This window comes from Pholcus phalangioides, unplaced genomic scaffold (assembly GCF_987345545.1).
Source record: "Pholcus phalangioides strain wild (caught in Gottingen) unplaced genomic scaffold, Ppha-v1.0 ptg000009l_1, whole genome shotgun sequence".
NCBI classification, from domain to species: Eukaryota; Metazoa; Arthropoda; class Arachnida; order Araneae; family Pholcidae; genus Pholcus; species Pholcus phalangioides.
The window spans coordinates 57,101,663-57,122,010 of NW_028301602.1; the positions used below are offsets into that span (position 1 = coordinate 57,101,663).

General features: G+C 36.4%; 1 protein-coding gene across 2 annotated transcripts in view; it reads left to right on the forward strand.

Moving 5' to 3' along the window:
- Positions 1 to 20,348, forward strand: part of dsf (nuclear receptor dissatisfaction) — a 72,802-nt gene that overhangs the window by 42,903 nt on the left and 9,551 nt on the right. For both annotated transcript variants that reach the window (XM_089236613.1, XM_089236614.1), the window contains exon 4: positions 5,250 to 5,411. In XM_089236613.1, the coding sequence (XP_089092739.1) occupies positions 5,250 to 5,411 (162 nt within the window). The remainder of the gene's footprint in view (positions 1 to 5,249; positions 5,412 to 20,348) is intronic.

Genomic DNA, 20,348 nt, shown 5'->3' on the forward strand with positions numbered 1-20,348 from the left:
TATTGCCAAATCGTTGTTAATCAAACAATGTTAACACTTTTACTACTACTAAAGTACACATATATCTCATAAATATCTATCTGAGGAACTTCTGACGAATTTTTACATGCCATAATATGTCGTGTATATGTGGTGTGTATTTACCATGGAGTTTGTTTCTAAAGAATGCTTGCTATGTATTCAAATAGTGCTACTATCTGCCTTTCGAATTCAAAAGCAAAAACGTTGCTTGCTATTTTGCCGGTTTCGTATGAAACCGGAACGTTAAATGTTTTGGGCCAGTCAAAGCAAACGCGTAAAACAGTTACCGTATTTCTCCGAATTAGTCGGCACGCCAGAAACATCGAGGGAGACCCCTCGGTCACAGACTCCGAAAATGTTTTAATTTCTGGACTTTGAGAATTTGTTGATTTGGGAGATTTGAAGCTTTTCTGTTCTCTGCATTTCAAGATCTTCCGTGTTTAACGAACTACGTCGGAGATGGCTCGAATTTTACGTTTACTTTAACTACCGTTAATTTTGGTTTTTAGATGATCTAAATGGAAAAATTAGTGGACTGCGGAGTAGTTTTGTGTCATTTAATCAAGCGTTTAACATTTGAATAAAACAGAGAAAAAAAAATCAGGAATTGCACTGAGAAATATTGCATTGAAATTGAAATCGTACTTCGTATTAGGCTGGTGATAATTAGATTAGAGCGATAAATAAATGCTCAATTTTCATTATGGTTATGAAATTCTTGGACAAAACAAGTTTTCACTGTGACCCATCTAGTGATGGACGCTGTCGCCAAACACTTTTACCTGCGATTATGCATAATACCCTAGTGTCGTTGATAAACATGATTAATCGTTCCAAATTCATCACATTTGCCAGGTTTTTTTGCATAATTGCCATTTCTATATTTGTAAATGCCTATAATAAAATATATATTTGCAAATACCTATAATAAAATATATATTGTAAATACCTATAATAAAATATATATTTGTAAATACCTATAATAAAAATATAATAATCAGCCGTGATACGATTCATCATTTAGATGACCGTACTTTTGAGCCAGATTTAGTCTGAACCGGATTTAATGAACTCTGATTGAATAAATTTTTCCGAACGTAACCGAAATAACTCTTGATGAATTCTGAAATCGTACCTCGATATAACAAACTCAAATTTAAGGAGTTTTACGATTTCACCCCGATATAATGATCTTTCATTTAACAAATTTGGCGCCGGTACTCCGATATAACGAACTCTCATTAAACAAATTGCTTGATTTAACGAAGTTTTGTGCGTATGAAATCAGACATCAATGTAACAAACTCCTACTTTACGAATTCTACAATTGGATCCCGATATAACTATTTCTATTTAACAAATTTCATGACTGCATCTGATATAATAAACTCTCATTCAATAAATTTCGCGATCGTACCCCGATATTACGTATCATTTCATCGAATTATTATTATTATTACCTATAATTTTTAGCATTTACCAAATTTACCAACGATACTAAGATATTATTGATAACCACCGGTAAAATTGGTAATTTTTTATCTTTAGCATTCATCAAATTTGCCACCGACGCTTGTGCATAATCTCACCGGTAAAAGCGATAAATTTATCACAAACAACTTATAAATTTATAATAACCAACAATAACCGGTTATTACGCGTAATAACCGACTTCTCACATACACATATGATAACATATATAACTTCCGTTCAAGTAGTTGCAAGGCGATTCCAATTTTAAAAAAATTTGTCTCGCCCTTTATTAAATCACATTCTATAAGAATGTGACAATATATCAGAAATGTTCTTTCATTATATTATAATATAATAAGAGAACATTTTTGATATTGTAATAAAAAAATGAGTTACATAAAATTAAATTAAATGTGTTTTATTTAACACATTATTTATATAAATATTAGTCTGATAATATACAAAAAGAACTACGTTGCTTCGAGTTATCATACTAAATAAAATTGTATTTATATATTTATGTATTTATGTTTAGCGAGGAGAAATTCGGCGTCGAGATTGTTTTAATAAACACAGAGTAATCTGTAATTGTAGGATACATAATCATTCCAACATGTCAAAATAAAACAATGATATGGAAAATCTCTCGAGACTTTTGAAAGAATATAATAACATTCACGAGCGTAATATTTGCATTTACCCCAAAAAGAGAGAGAGAGAGAGAGCGCATCGCGTGCTAACGGGGGGAGCGAAAACTAGCAATTGTTTCCGTATGATTTTAATTGCAGTGAAGGCGCTTTCTGAACAATTCTACCGCTATGATAGCACTATCCTCTGAAAGCTACTCTCTCTACAAGGGAAAACTGCCGGCCTTAGGAAAATATTGATAATTTCTCGTGAGCTTAGTTCGTGTCCTCCCTCGCTCCACTCTTTTCACTATTTCTTCCGCCGCCGCCACAAATTTCCGAGATGCTTTTACACTCATAAATGAACCTTTCTCTCATGAAACCGGAAAAAAAGAGACTCATACACACGTCATATTATAATAATAAGGGGGGGAGAAAAAAATGTAATAATTCGCTCTTTTAGATGTGATTCGTCGAATCTTCATGAGATTTGTGAATGACGTGATGTTTTCAGGGAAGGAAAAGAGCGGTTGTAACAACAACGGGAAACAACAATCGCAATCACATACACGACTGCATAACTAACACTGCTGTGCGAATCTGAAATGAGATTGTCAGCTGTAGAAGTTGATGGTTCTATGTTTTTACTTCGGGGGGGGGGGGGGGGGAGGTAAAAGCATGCTTTCTCTCTTATTCTGTCTCTTTCCTAATCACGCATAAAGAGGGAATCCTTTAATAGGATTAAGTGGAGAGTTTGCCAATCTTTTCATATTTGTCAGAAGTATATATTTCCTAGCCCACCCGTGATAATATGTGTATGAACTTGCGTTTTGCGTTTTTTCCTTTTTTATTTTCCGTTCAAAATCCTGTAAATGAGATTGAGGTTGTTGAGAACGAAGAGGTTCATCTAATTACACCGAGAGAAAGAGAGAGAGAGTTTGTTGCTTTGTATTTAGGTATCGCTTCCGCGTTTCTTTCTACTTTTGGTTTGGGAAAGGATAATAACACTCTACCTCCAATCTTTTCTTTGAGATATATTCTCAGAATGTGTACTGAAAATACATTTCGAAAATTTTTCTTTTCGAAGCCGTATACGCGTATAAGACAGTCGAAAGTTCTAAATATTTATTTGCTTTCCTAACAACGAATGTCTTATATGCTTTATTAATTTGTCTCTAAACTAAGATTCATTTACTCTAGCACCTGTTAGTGTAATGAAACAATTTTCTATCTCAATTTGAGGAAATCCTTTACCGCCAGATGTTTATTCTCATTGAAATCTTTTCTAAGCTTTTACTTGGAAAGAGACAACAGCTAATCTTTTTCGAATGAGAGGGAAAACATCTCCGATTCATTAAAAAACCCTTTTCTCTTATTGAAATTTTTGCATCGTCTCTTTGCTTACTTATTACATCTAATTTGCGCAGCATGTTTTACTCAGAATTTTTCATAACTAGCATCACGAGGCATTCTTTTGAACAACATCTCAATGAAGTTTCCTACACCAAGACAATGAAAATATACGCGTTTGTTTCAAAAAATTAGAACGTCTCAGAAATTTACCAGCGCAGTGCATGAAATGCTCAAGTTGGAAAGCCGAAATTTACAAGCATGGCTGTTTTTTGTATTTTCATCTTCTAAGAGGTTGTTCTTGAGCATACCGGTGGCAGAAAATTTGCATAAAGTAGATTGAATGCGTCTTAAAATGCCGAATTCCTTTTTGTTTTGAAAAATTAGAACATCCCCAATATTTGTCTCAAGTAATTAGAACATCGGACGTTAAACGAATTATTACATGTAATATTTTTATGCATATTTCCATCAACTCGATCAAATGAGTGTTGTACGTTTTTCCTGGTTATGTATGTAAATTTAGAATAGTTCAATCTTCATATCACGAGTAGAGAAATGGGACATTTCTTCGAACGAAATATTACATATACATTGTGCTTGTATAGTATGAGGAAACGCGAGCTGATATCATACGAATACTTTGTACTGTGGCCATCTTTGGCCTTGACCATGGATTTTATGCATCAAAAGTTGAACATTTGTCCATAGATGACAATTTCACTTGCTGTCATTTTGGTTATGTTAATTTCAGTAGCATTGACACAGCTTAATGAACGTGGTCAACATCTTAATACCATATTCCCCTCCAGAATTTGAAGACTTCTGGAATCGGAAAATAGAAAGTGTAATGTTCTCAGAAAGGTCTTCTGATTCTTCTGGTCTTTTTTTCTGGCTCCAATAGCTGGAGACTTTATTTGAAGATTGAAAACGCAGATCTTATCAAGAAGTCAGAAATGTCTTTCAAATATCGTCGACAGTTTAGTGGTTTCCATTATATTTCATTATTTTACCTGATGCCGATCCTATCAAAAGATTGAGGTGTCTTGGTGAAAAAAAAAGGTTGACCAATTCCAAACCAGCTCCTACAGGCTCTACAATAGCGAAGAGGAGATTCATAGTTGAATTCCAACTCAGATCTGTGCTGGGGACTTATCTATTTAATGTCTTGATGCATAAAAACCATGATTAAGATCGAAGATTAGTTACAATATATTCGTATTATATCAGCTCGTGTTTTCCCAATACTGTCCAAGCAGATACACATGTAATTTTGCGTTTGCAGATGTGACTCGTTTTTCTATCCGTAATGCGAAGATTGAACTATTATAAATTTACATATACGTAGTCGGAAAATACATACAACACGAGCTGATGCAAATATGCATGAAAATATTCAGGTAATAATCCGTTTCAAGTTAGCTGTTCTAATTCTTTGAAACTACTTTCGGGCTGTTCTAATTTTTAGAAACAAAGAGAAAAAAGTAATTTGGCATTTTTTAGAGGACGCATTTAATCTCCTTTACGCAAATTTTTTGTCTCCGATATGTTCAGGAAGAATGTCTTAGACGGAAATGCAAATTATAGCCATACTATAAATTTTTGCTTTCTAACTTGAAAATTTCATGAACCGCACTCGTAAATTTCTGGTATTTTTTAAACAAATGTGTATATTTTTTAATTGAAGAACGTGAACTCATTCAAATCATATGAAGTAAATTTTATTACTTTGAAAAGAAATTATTGTAAAAATGTTTTATCCTATATTGTTTATCATAGGTTGTTCCGGTTTCTTTAAACGCAGTATACACAGAAACAGGGTCTATACTTGTAAAGCTCAGGGCGAGTTGAAAGGAAAGTGTCCTATCGATAAAACCCATAGGAACCAGTGCAGAGCCTGTCGACTTAGGAAGTGTTTTGAGGCGTGTATGAACAAAGACGGTGAGACTCCTCATTTTCAATATTAGTAAAATTAATATGCATATGCGTTATTTTCGTCACAGCATCCACATATCGGCAGCATTCAAGCAAAAGTCATCCAGTCTACCAAAAACCTTTTGATGCACTACTTCAGTTGATTAATTGCAATTAATTATTTCATGATATGAACCACGAACTTGTTATCTAAACATCACTAAACATACTGTAAGCATTAAAAATCTTCAAAATAATTTTCACTATTTTTCATAATGATTCAAAAGTTTTAATTGAGAAAATCTCAAAACTGGACCTGGTGACTTTTGCTTGAACGCAGACGGCATATAATTGCGATGTGATTTTTTTCTTATATAAATTCAGTTTCAATTTTTTCCTTTTACCGAAATTTTAACACAACGTTGTATTGTTATTGAACAATAATGTTGAGTTTGATATTTCGACGTTTCTATCACTATCAAAAGTTCAGGATGATGAAAAGTTGACAAATCATTTTTATGTTAGAGAGACTCTTAAAAAATAACAATCTTATTCATTTCTTCTTCCACGGATTTGCGTTCATAGTACAGATGAAAATATTACAGCGGACACCTCTCATATCCGGTCCCGGGGATTAGGGCTTTAACGTATTTCACTCCCCGTTAGCGGACAGTAAAATTAGGCAAATTCTAATTTGTTAATTTTCGATCATAAAGCGGGAATTTATCATATTCAACGGTGATTATGGATAATCCCAAGCTGGTAGATATTGGTAAATATGATACTTTCACTCAATTAATTACTTGATTAACTGAACATATAACTATGATACAGGATGCTGATTGTGGATGGTAATTTTGGTTTCGTTCGCACTTGTTAATACGTGTGAAGAAAGCCAAAGTAACTGATAATGTCGTTATGAACTTTTATTTCTCTCTTCTTCACACTTGATTTAATTTAACTTTGATTGCAAATATACGTAGTGCACGTATCATGTACGGGAAAAAATAATTAATTGATTTAATGAAATTACCGAAAGGTTGTAAATTTTTCTATATTTATCACTTTCCAATCATTATTTGGGAATTATGCATAATCGCCGGTAAAAGTGATAAATATAGTGAAATTTAATGAAACTTTCTTTATCGAGACGATTGATTATAACCACTGGTGTATATCATTTTTACGCACAGTAACGTATAAGGACCAATTGCGAAAGAAGCTGAACGTCGTATAAATTGGAGAGTCGTATAAACGACGTTCTATTATGTATCGTACCTCCCCAATAGCGGACTTTCCCCGTTAGCGGATAAATATTTTGGTCCCATGGGTGTCAGTTATCAAGAGGTTCTACTGTACTACAGTGGTGGAAGAAATTATAGGCCAAGTGAAAAATTGCGGTTAAATAAAAGTAACAATCGGAATTTTCCCAATTTTTTTTTCAGAGATGATGACCAAAATGATCTTCAAAATTTAGTAAAAAAAAACTGCAATACTTTTTCAGTAAATATATATATTTTTTGATTTACACTATATTGGAATAAACTATAAAGCCACTCCCTTTTACTAGCGTCACTAAAATCATTCGCACATGCTTATGGCTATGTCAAATCTCATGACTGTGTGTGTGTGTGCTCGTAAGGGGTCGTCAGGAAAGCCTTTTCTTCGAACACACTGTATGTGGACCTCCTAATCTTCTATTTTGGACAATAATACTGATACAAGAGAAATCATAAACGTTCGCAATTTTCTCTGAAGACATTGTTTCTGTTCACATCTCGAATTATTACTATTCTCTTCCACCAATCTGTTGATGACGATGGCCTAACTGTACGTTTATACGCCGAATAAAATTCGCTGTTCTTAAAGAAATAGTAAACCAATTTTAAGGACATTATTTTCTACCCATTTTCTCAAGAAATTGGAGGGGGCACATATCACGACCTCTAAAGTCGATTTTTCAGAAACAACTTGAAAAAATACTCAATTTTTTCTCAAACTAAATGCAAAAAATCAGTCAATTTTTTCCTCCGAAACCAAAAAGAAAAATAATTTATTATAGCGTAAATGCATACAATAAAAAAAATACTTTGAACGCGATTTCTTCACACTTAAGTTTTGAGCATGTAAGTTTTTCCGTAAGGTTAAGAAAAAATACCCCCCCCCCCCCCGTATACCAAAATTGCTGAAATTTTGTAGGAATATTCATACGAAGTGTCATTAAAATGAACCTAAAAAGGGAATATCTGACTATTCCTTAGAATTCCAAGTTTTTAAAGTTGGAAGAAAAAAAATAAATTTCGAAAATTTGAATTCAGATTTTTTTGAAAAAATACTTCTCACTAGCGTCAGTTGTTAAATCGGGAGTTCATTTTATTAACACATGTCGAATACACATTTCAGCAAAACTTCAGTATTTTTTGTGCAGTATTTTCTTTTTAAATCTTACAGATGGGCTGAAAAACTTCAGAAATTCCATCTGAGAAAAACACGTTTCATTGGTTTGTCTCTTATACTTTACACTGCCATTCATTATATCTTTTTTTTATTTTGAAAGAACCATTTAACAGACCGACACGAATTGAAATGTTTTTTTGCATTTAATTTGCAATCAAATGAAATCATTTCTATAGACCTTTTTGGAAAAATTGTCATTTTTGAACCTCAGAGCTCGTGATACTGTGGCGATGCTGTCGGCAAGAGTGTGTAGGTGTTGGTTTCGAATAGCATAAATCTGCCAACACCTCGTTATGTGCGCGCGCCTTTTCTTAGCCTCTCTTCCGCTTTTTGGCAGAGAAGGCTTTGGTTTCTTGCAGAGTAGAGATGTCTTTTGACTGTGTGTCCGTGTATTATTATTTCGTATATATGTGTTAACGTGCCGTGTGTTTCTTCTAATTAATAAACCGTATATTTAACCGTATCTAGAATTGAACAGACTTAGTGGAGTCAAATAAAATTTAACTATGGATAAATAGCTACTTCAATTTAAATGTCATTATCACCTCCGGCAACTACATATGGTGTCCACAAACTGGTGACTCAGGACTATCGGATTCGTTACAACGAATCATGAATACCTCTCTGCAATGTGGATTTTAATTTCAGTTTCGTGGTGAGTGAATATTTCTCTCTTTCGTAGGACTATTGCCGTCTTCATTCTTTCGCTATGGCAAATCCGCAAGCAACTGCTAGTCAGACTGAACTTTCCCTTTCGGGAACCGAAGTCTCACGTGTTTCATTCCGTGCGCCTCCATTTTGGGAAGCCGACGTTGATTTATGGTTCCTTCAAGTGGAATCCCAGTTTATCACGGCAGGCATTACCGCGGATAAGACGAAGTTTCATTCGGTGATTTCCGTTCTCGACACAAAAATCTTGTCTTACGTGAGTGATTTAGTACGTAATCCTCCCTCACACGATTTATATGAGACTCTAAAGAAACGTATTCTTTCCCGATTTGCTCAATCTGAAACTGCTCGCTTGAAATCTCTTTTTCATGAGTGCGAGCTAGGCGACAAAAAACCGTCCCAGCTACTTTGTGAGATGCGAAACTTGTCGAATAACACAATCAGTGATGATGTTTTGAGCACATTATGGCAGCAAAGATTACCCGTCAGTGTTCAACAAATTTTGTCGATTTGTCGGGATCCTCTTGACTCTTTAGCTCAGATAGCTGATCGCATATTAGAAGCTTCGAGTTTCAACGCTGTCGTTTCTCAGGTGTCTCAACCTCCTCTGCCTTCTTCAGAGTTGCATGAGCTTAAAAAAGAAATTGCATCGCTCGCTACACGAGTCGAAGAGCTCTCTCGTTCTCGAAACCAATACAGAGGTCGGTCGCGAAACAATTCGAAAACTCGTGAGCGGAAAAAATCTTCAGATCGCTCCGATCGACGCAAATTGTGCTGGTATCATGCTCGATATGGTGAAAAAGCACATCGTTGCATTTCACCTTGCCAACACTCGGAAAACTAGTGGGCAATCCTGTTACAGCGGCGGCCGGAGATTGCCACTTTCAAAGTCGCTTATTCATTTGTGATAGAAAATCGAAAATTCGTTTTCTTGTTGACAGTGGTGCAGCTGTGAGCTGTTTTCCTAAATCACTTGCCAAAGTTTCCAAGCCTGACGACCTTTCGTTATATGCGGCTAATGGCACTAAAATTCACACATATGGAACTAAGCATTTTGAACTTGATCTCGGACTGAGGAGAATATTCTCATTCAATTTCTTAGTGGCCGACGTCACAAGTCCTATTTTGGGTGCCGATTTCTTGGAGAGATTCGGTTTACTTGTTGATGTCAAGAATCGCCGGTTGGTTGATAATTTGACAACTCTATACTCTCTTGGTGTCGTTACCACTGGTCCTTCTCTCGGTCTAACTACAGTTTCTGGTGCCACTACATACCATAAAATTTTGACCAAGTTCCCAAATCTCACTGGTTCGGTCTTAAATTCTCAACCCAAACCACATGCCATTATCCACTTCATCGAAACATCAGGGCCTCCCGTCTTCGCAAAGGCTAGACGTCTTTCTCCTGAAAAACTTTTTGCCGTCAAGAAAGAATTTAACTTGCTTTTGAAGCAAGGCATCATTCGTCCTAGCAAAAGCCCTTGGGCTAGTCCTATCCACCTAGTCCCAAAAAAGACAGGTGGTTGGCGCATATGTGGTGATTTTCGTCGGTTGAATGCCGTAACTACTCCTGATCGTTATCCTATTCCCAATATTCAAGACTTTTCTTTCGGTCTGGCTGGAAAAAGAATATTTTCTAAACTCGATCTTGTAAAGGCATACCACCAGATTCCTGTGAAAGAAAGTGATATTCCCAAGACGGCTGTGATTACACCGCACGGTCTCTTTGAGTATGTTTTCATGACCTTTGGGCTCAGGAACGCCGCACAAACATTTCAACGATTCGTTGACAGCATCCTCTCGGATCTCGACTTCTGCTATGTTTACTTAGACGACATTCTTGTTGCGTCAGCTGATGAGAAGTCGCATGAACAAGATCTCGATGTGTTGTTCAAGAGACTAAGCGAATACGGTTTAGTTCTCAATCCTGACAAATGCCAATTTGGACTCAAAGAAATTCAGTTTTTAGGTCATCTTGTGTCAGAAAAGGGCATTTCCCCGTTGCCGGATCGTGTTACCGCCCTTTTGGACTATCCATTGCCCAACACAATCGATGAGCTGCGACGTTTTCTGGCACTAATAAATTTTTATCATCGTTTCATGAAAAACGCTGCCTCTACGCAAGCATGTTTACATGATCTAGTTAAAGGCAAACAAAAACGGGATAAAACAAAAATCGTCTGGTCTGAGGAAGCAAAATCTGCATTCGAGTCATGCAAGCAAATGATTTCCAATGCTGCTCTATTGGCTCATCCTATTTCAAGTGCGCATCTCCTTCTAGCTGTCGACGCGTCTGATTTCGCGATTGGCGGAGTTTTGAATCAAGCAGTTAATGATCAAACTCAGCCATTAGGATTCTTCTCGCGTAAGCTAACTTCAGCTGAACGCAGATACAGTGCGTACGATCGAGAATTGCTAGCGATATATTCAGCAATTAAATATTTTCGACATATGCTGGAGGGATCTGACTTCGAAATTCTCACAGACCACAAACCATTGGTCTATGCATTTTCCCAAAAAAGTGAAAAATGTTCACCTAGGCAGATTCGTCATCTAGAATTCATTAGTCAATTTTCAACCCGTATCAAGCACATTTCAGGCGATCGAAATGCAGTAGCCGATGCATTTTCAAGAATATCGGAAATTGAAATACCTCCTAGTATCGATTTCGCCGAGATGGCTCGCGCTCAGGATGAGGAAGAATTGCGATTACTTCGTGAAATGGACTCAGGTCTCGAGTTAAAACCAATGACTTTCGGTTCTCCTGAAGTCACTCTACAGTGTGATGTTTCCACTGGTTCAATTAGACCTTACGTACCGTCAACGTTTCGCCGCGCTATTTTTGATGCAGTGCACAACCTCTCCCACCCTGGTGCCAAAGCTACTACTGAAATGGTTCGCAGACGATTCATCTGGAAATTTTTAGAAAGGGACTGCAAAGAGTGGTGCAAAACTTGCATCCATTGCCAGCGATCCAAAGTTGGTCGTCACACACATTCTCCTATTGGTGCATTCGGATTACCTTCCGCAAGGTTCTCGCATGTCCATATTGACATCGTGGGTCCACTTCCACCAAGTAAAGGAAATCGCTACGTTGTGACTTGCAGTGACCGATTCACCAGATGGCCGGAAGCTATTCCTGTACCCGATCAGACTGCTGAAACTGTGGCATTCGCTTTCCTGTCGAATTGGATCTCCCGTTTTGGCGTTCCAGAACGCATTACTACGGACAGGGGTTCTCAGTTTGAATCTGAACTCTTCCGATCTCTTGCGAAGTTGCTGGGTGTGGACAGGGTGCGTACTACCGCTTACCACCCACAAAGCAATGGAGCCATCGAGAGATTCCACAGGGACTTGAAAGCTGCCATCATGTGTCACGCCACTGAAAGATGGGTTGACGTTCTTCCTACCATTCTACTCGGGATACGCTCAAGTTTCAAACCTGATTTTGGTGCTACGCCGGCGGACATGGTCTACGGAACATCTCTGAGGTTACCAGGAGACTTCTTCAAAGATTCCGGTAAGCACACCTCAAAATCTGATTATGTCACGAACTTGCGTATGACTATGTCAAAGCTTCGTCCTTCGCCTTTGTCCAATCATTCCTCAAAAAACATTTTTGTGCACAAGGACTTGGCCAGATCCACACACGTTTTTGTGAGGGTTGACACTGTAAGGCGTTCGCTACAGCAGCCTTACCAAGGACCTTATGAAGTTTTGAATAGGACTGATAAATTTTTTACTTTGCGTATCAATAATGAATCTAAGTGTATTTCTATTGATCGTTTAAAACCTGCATTTTTGTTTAATTCTCTCGAATGCAAAGAATCTAATGTTCGCAAATCATCTATATGTAATGCCCCAGCCTCGCCACAGGGCTTCGTCACGAGGTCCGGACGGAAAGTCCGTTTTGTAACACCTTATCAAGCTTAACGTCCTTCGGACTCGTGGGGGAGTACTGTGGCGATGCTGTCGGCAAGAGTGTGTAGGTGTTGGTTTCGAATAGCATAAATCTGCCAACACCTCGTTATGTGCGCGCGCCTTTTCTTAGCCTCTCTTCCGCTTTTTGGCAGAGAAGGCTTTGGTTTCTTGCAGAGTAGAGATGTCTTTTGACTGTGTGTCCGTGTATTATTATTTCGTATATATGTGTTAACGTGCCGTGTGTTTCTTCTAATTAATAAACCGTATATTTAACCGTATCTAGAATTGAACAGACTTAGTGGAGTCAAATAAAATTTAACTATGGATAAATAGCTACTTCAATTTAAATGTCATTATCACCTCCGGCAACTACATATGGTGTCCACAATACGCCTATTAATCTACACTTTTTCAAAACGATCTTACCTTTTACTATAAAATATAGCTTTTTATCTCGTGCCGTCTTTGTCGTCCAATTGTTCAAGAAGTTCCTACAATGATGTCTAGCCATCATTTGCAAATAAAGTAAGTGACGCGAGTAAAACAGGGAGTGGCCTTATAGTATTTTCTGATTGCAATGCACACAGTGAATAAATTAATATATATTTACTGTAAAAGCGTGTACATTTTTTGAATAAATTTTCAAGATATTATTTCTTATTGTAGTCGTAATCTCTGAAAAAAAATTGCAAAATTCTGACGGTTACTTCTTTTTAATGGCATTTTTCGCCTGGCTCTATACGTTCTTTCATCACTGTACTTCATTTAAAACATCTATGTAAAAAAAATTATTTTCTGTCTGCGTGTGTGCGTATGTTCTCTCTACAAATCTGCACCTTTAGATCGATCGTAGCCAAATTTTGCATACATACGAAACAGAACCAGGATTAAACGATAGGCTGCTTTAAAAATTCGTCAGAGCTGGGCGATAAAAATCTGTCACGCAACAATGATTCCTAGGCCTCAACGATGATTTTTAGAATGTTTATTTCGGTTACCGTGGTTCCCTAACAATGCGTCTTGGACACGTTTATTGCTTTGCAATGGTTTGTCACTTTTTCAATGCTCCCAGTATATTGAGAAAACCCGGGCAGCGCCGGGTATTACAGCTAGTCATTAACAAATAAGAACAAAGCAATATTCACGTATATAGAAAATGACCAGAATATCTTCCATGCATCGTTGCGTTATTCAGTTTATGGATGTTTTTTCTTAAAAGAAAAGTTGAGTTCCGAGTTTAGAAGTTTCTCAAAGTTAATAATAAAAAAATGTCCTCCCGTCTTAAATTTCAAAAGTTTTTAAAAATGTGAGCCAAGAATAAATGTTTGCTCGTGCGACAGCGAAGAATAGAACTTACTTTTTTCTTAAACCGTTCTGTACTGACAGCTGACGTACGTATATATAGATACATAGATAGTAAAGTAGAAAAGAACGGGAAAAGCTACAGAAAAATCTTCAGGATTTCAAGGAATGCCTTTAAGCTCTTTGCCTCCATTCTCTCCGCACTCTCAGCCAGCCGGAAGATGGCTGGCTGTATGTATCTTGCACTCCTACTGGTCGATACATACACCCTTTCTGCTGCTGCTGATGGCATTTGATATAACTCCATCCTCTAGAAAGGAACATGATCTGCTGTACCGAAGTTGAGAGGTCAAACAATCGGAAGAACACAGTAGAGAGGAGGAGCTGAGAGAGAAGAAGTGTATGTGTGAGAGAGAGAGAACCTTCGTGGGATGGATATGTACGTATGTAGTTCGCGAATGGAAGGTTGGGTTGGGCAAGCAAAAGAGAGATCCATAGAGAGATAACTGGTGGAAACGCAGTCTCATGCTCTCTCTCTCTCGCTGTGTGTGTACTCCTCCCCGTCGTCGACGTGACGATTATGCGTTCTCCCGGGTTTAACTCCTGTCAACAAAGTAAAGGGCAGCAGGGGATTAGGGCGAGCAGCGACGTGTAATTCAGTCCGGCTTACGGACCTGGCGTTGTTGCAGGCGTAACCTTTTATCAAAGCAAACAGCTGAGCAGAGTGTTGTTGGTTAAGTGTTTCTAGAGGGTAACACAGAGAGAGGGGAAAGAGAGGTGAATGGGTTTCGTTACAGAGGAGAGAATGTCATCGTAGTTCTCTGTATGTGTCTGTATATATATATATATAGAGGCCATGGTGTATGCTAAGAACGAGAGAGAGATGTTTGAAAGTGCTGGTGCATGTATATATGGGGTAGAAAACGCACTACATCAAGGCGGAATGTCGAAATGTATGACTGCTCGGTGGTGAAGGACAGGTTTGTATACCATCAGGAATATCTAAAAGTTGCAAAACTTTCCGAAAGACGTCTAAGCTTAACTACTTATGTTTGTTGTGCAGGCAAGGAAATTTCGTAGTTCTCAAAAATCATCCATTGAGGCTTAAGAAACTAGCAAAGAGGCTTGAAGAATCTATACTGCAATGTGCTGATGAACCATCTTTTTTTTTCCTCGTGCAAGTGGGGATATGACTTACCCCTGGTTAAACATCTGCTTACAAAGTCTATGGCACATATAATAATACAAGAAAAAGTGAAATAATTAGCAAAAAGGTTTTAAATTTTTTTTCTGGATGCAATGTGTCTTTTATCATCAAAATTTACGCATACGTATGCCTTTTTTCTCTATTACAATATTATACCTTTTCAACGGGTTGGAGGAAGGGTTTGAATGGTAGACACGCGTTTAAGGTTTTGCTAAAATAGGTGTTTCGTGATAAATAGCAAAACAATAAAAGCAAGATAGAAAAGTTCGTGGAATCAGCAGAAGTTTTCTTTAATTGTCAAAAATTAGCTTGCAATCTTCAAACGCGCGAAAAACATCCGAGCCCCCTTTGTCTGTCTTCGTTGCAGCGTTAATGATATTGCAGTGAAAATATTTGCAAGTATTTGTAACAAATTCTAAATGGCTCAGCGAATATCTCGCAAGTACTGTGCAGTATTACGAAACCCCGGAATTAGATGTAACTTATATATACCCTCTGAAATCACTAAATATGTGTGTATCTTTATAACTATATTGAAGCTAAACTAAACAAATTTTCATGCGGAACTCATTATGTAGTTGCAGAGAGTGTTTTGGAAAGTGATTTCCACTGCACTAACTCCATTCTCAAGCGTGTAATTGATCTCGAAATTAATGTTTTCAGACTTGCTGGCTATGAGCATATGATTATTCTATTTACTTGATAAATGAGCATACGCTAGAATTTACTCATAAAAAATAAGTAATAATAATAGCACCTGTAATGTCACATCAGGGTGTATAGCACATGAGTAAAGGATACAGAGAGGAAAGTAATGAATCATTTTAATACTGGAAGAAAAAAATGACGAATTTCGTTCGGGCCGCATTTTTCGAATAATTCAGAGGATGATGAATAAAGAAGCGTTTCGAAATGAATGATGGAAAAATATAATTTGATTACAATAATAAAAAAAACAGGAAGAGCAAAGAGAGTAAAATGAATAAAGGAGACTGAAAATTTCTCTGGAATAAAAATCGTTGGGAAACCGCTGCAAAGTCGGAAACCTCCACACGATGACACTTTGTTGGTTAAGAAAACATCCTTTGGGCTTCTTTTTTGTTCTTGATGCTCTAACGAAAGCCTGATCTTTGCTTTTAAATCTTTTCTTGCTTTTCTTCTTATCATCATCATCTTTCTTCTTTTTTGTCTCTCTGCACTTGCATACTCTCTCTCTCTCTCATCCTATAGTAGAAACAACGTCTCGAGGCATTGTTCGGAACCAAGAGATGCCAGTTCCCTAATTAATTTCGAGACTTTGATTAATGATGCTGCTGTCAATGTCTCCAACTCCCCAGCTTCTTTCTTCTGCAACTAGCGGAAGTTTATAAGGCAGTCTTGTTAACAATGGAAAGCCTTTTTTTTCCATTTTCGCCGTCGTCCACTATAGTTTTCACAACGAGCTGACACTATGGATGTATACTTTGTCTTGTAGAAAACCTTCTGAAGACCGTGTGAAACTCAAATCCAGAAGCGAGAATTTTTCTCGACTGTACACAGTTTTCTTCCTTCGAACGTCTCCAATGCATTAAACACTCATCATGCACTCTAGTGCGTTATTTCATCACCTCACACTGACACTACTCAAACCAGACATACACCTCGTCGATATTCCTCTGCGGAACTTCTAACAAATTGGTACATGTTGGAATGTGTGTGTATGTATAGTGAACCTGCCGTGAAGTTTGTTTCTGTGTAGTGCTTATTATGTGCAGTGCTGCCATCTGCAATCAATTTTTTAAACTATGGGCTTTTTCTCAACTCATAGTGAGTGAAGTGTAATGAATGAATAATTGTAATGTTGTAGGCCTGTTGCTCTCTGCGGCGAGTCTTTTTAACGGAGAGATCGGCTCGCATTCGCGCCTCGAAATTGGGAATCGCAGATAGCCAACTTCAGCCGACCAACACTGCGGCGACGATGGGGTTTGAACCCGAATCTGAAACCGTACTTAACGTCGTAATAACAGTGCATAGTATTCGACGTGATTCATGTACGTGTGGATCTGCTTTTTTAGTGGCCTTCCTATAAAATGAAAGCAAAAGAGCCCTTTTATTCAATTCTTGACGAGTTTCTTTCAGTTGATCAGCTTCAACTTTCGTTTTCCAAAAAACTTTCTCAAGGGATCTATGAAACGTATAGTATGTGAATTAAAAATATATTGTAATTCGTGATATACATTAATCAGTTCCATTCTAACGCCTCACAATGGCTGAATAACAAAAAATGTGAGATTTTAGCTCAAAGGGGGAAGAAAGTCCTGTTTTAGATTTTAAAAAAAATGGTAAACGATTAAACATTTTAATACCAATTATTAGGGAAAGAAAACATAGTTCTGCCCCGTTTTACCAATACCCGTCTACCATACGTCCCGTTCAATCAGACGGGATGTATGGTCACCGTACTTGCAAACGAAACTTTTTCGGGTATAGTTATCACATTCAGTTATTGTTATCAGAAAATGGTAGTCCCGATGTGATCACATTGTCACATCATCGGCGTGGATTGTACCCTATATTTGCCAATGCAACGACAAGAATCCAAATTTTTTATAAGAAAATACACGGTTCAGGTTCCTATCACCTTTTAAATTGGAATAATCAAAACAAAATTAAAAATGGCATTCCATACCCGCGCAGGTTCTATATCATACCGATCGTAGACCTGACTTGAAAATACTGATCTCCCCCGAAGTTTAAGTATACCAAAAATCTATTCCACTGATCGATTCATACTACTCTCTATCAATTTAGCTGGCGTGAGTGTTCACCAGGCTTCAAATTAAAATCTGATTTCGTATCAGAATACTCCCAGTAATTCTAGGGTACAACACGTATGAATCTGAATATTAATCAAAAGGATCCTCTTTAACAACTGTTTAATAACACCAATGTTGAATATACCAACCTTCAATGATTCATATCACCTGGAAAACGTTTGAAGATATATTAGACATGCAATAATGGACTCTAAATATTTATATCTTAAACTGAACTTAAATATTTTGGATAAAAATTGATTTCATATATAACGATCGGAATAGGTATAGAACATTTGAATAAATAACTTGAAACATATCTTACCTTGAGGGGGAAACAGAAATAAGAAATAAATTCGCAAGAAAAATGTTTAAAATGTTGCCATCGCACAAAGCAAATTCCTCCTTCCAGCAAATAATCGATTATTCCTCTCTCATTCTTTATTTTTACAACGATGATAATATATATATAACGAGGCCGTCAACGGTTCGATTAACTTGTAATCGAAGGTAATTTTTGACGCGATTGTAAGCAAAAAAGTCATTGAATTTTCCTTCGTGTTATCTTTAACATCTTACTAAGATCTAAAAAAAAGAAGAAAATGTTCGCTTTTTCTTTTTTGTACGACACCTCATCAATTGTTTTCTACATTCAGAAATTGGAAGAAATATTTTTCTCCGTGCCTTAATGGAATTTTCATGAGAAAAAACTTGCCATGATGAATTTTGTGTGTCTTCTATCGATTCCGAAAGAGGGAAAAAATAAAAACTTACACATTTTTAATTCCCATTTCCATATTCTTTTCTTTGTTACTTTATTACGAACTCGTAAATGTACATGTTTTTGGATTGACGTTATATTTATAACACCGCACTAAAAAAAATACATCAGTTTTTTCGTATTTTTAAAAGATTATCAAAATAGATGTTTATTTGTGCTGGGTAATCTGTATGCATGAAAAAAAGGCGTGAAAGTAGCATTTATTACAAAACATAAAATATTTATTATTACAGAATTTTTTGTAGAATATTTAACGCAGCATTTGGTTTCATAAAAAAAAATGTTTTCAGAAGTTTTTCATTGATGCGGTGCATACTTCAAGTGTTGTTTCAGAAATAGTCTTGATGTGTGTGTTGGAATCTAAAAATTCTCTTGCACAACTCTTAAATATCAATTAATTTAATCGAGTTTCCACTATGTATTTACATTTGTTATGAGTAATTAGCATTTTCCGCTCTTGATCCTCTCTGTCGGAACAAATGTATCTGTTAGGCACATCATAGGTTTTTTTTTTGTATTTCTCGCGAAAAACTCCGACGGAACCTAAAATATTTGTCTGAAAATTACAAGAAAACTGTTATCATATGGAAGTTGAATTTTATTCTAGAAAATCACGGGACATACGCAAATGTGACGCTAATTTCGGGAAATGTGGAACATATAGTTTTCAATTGAAATTCATTTGATGTAGTGATGTATTTGGATTCAGCTGTACATGATTATTCTTGCATATTATTCATAGCAATATCAGTGGGAATACATATAAATTCATTTTTCGAAATTAATGCAAAAGTTGAAAAATATCTGATATTTGACTGTTGTTTTTTTTAATGGTAAATGAATTACAGTGAAGCCTCGCTACATCGATACTCGATATAACGATAAATAACTCTACAACGATATTTTTCTGAATCTTGTTTTTAATAGCCAATTGTCTAATGTTTAACTCCTCTCGAAACAACAATATCACTTAATACGATAAATCCCCATATAAAAATATTTTTGGGGATATTTAGAAACCCCCCATTACAACGATATTTTTTATATTTCACTCAAAATCACCTACAATATATTTTTAAATTCCTCACAAGTGTTTGTTCTTTCGAGGGTGATTTTCGTTTTTTCTTCAACTAATCAATCAGAATATTTCTTGCGGTAAATAAATGCTTATAAATCCATTTTATCGCGGTACTAACAATGCCATTTCAAAAGTGATGCCAACAACATCATAAATTTGGTGGCACCTGATGATAATGCTACCTCTCGATATAACGATAACCCCCCCCCCCCCTACAACGATATTTTTTTCTTGATCAACAGAGTATCGTCATATCGAGGTTTCATTGTATACGCTTAGAAATACTAATATGATTAATATGGTCGGTTTTATTTTATTGTGTTTTACTAAATAGCTTATTATAATTAGCTGTATAACACAATCATGTGTCTACAGGTATATGTGCCATAATTTATGCGGTAATTATGGCAAAAACTTTTAATGTTCATCTCCCATATATTTGTAAGGTTTAACTTTTTTCCGCGATTTTTCAGGAATTTTAATTATGATCGGTGATTGTGCTTACTTATGGCAAAGTTTGTTAATGACAATTGGTGATGTTCAATATTTTACGGATTATTATTCAAGATCCCAGTTTTTACCGTATTTCTCTCAATGAAATATGGCCATCAGATCGTTTGAATATTTTTTCGTGAGGTACTGCACATTTTTGTTGATGATGAGATTTGTAGCAGCCCTTTATTTCCACACTTTTCAACAATTCTATCAGTGATTACAAAACTGCATTTAAAGCAATAAATTGCCTTTTTTTCAG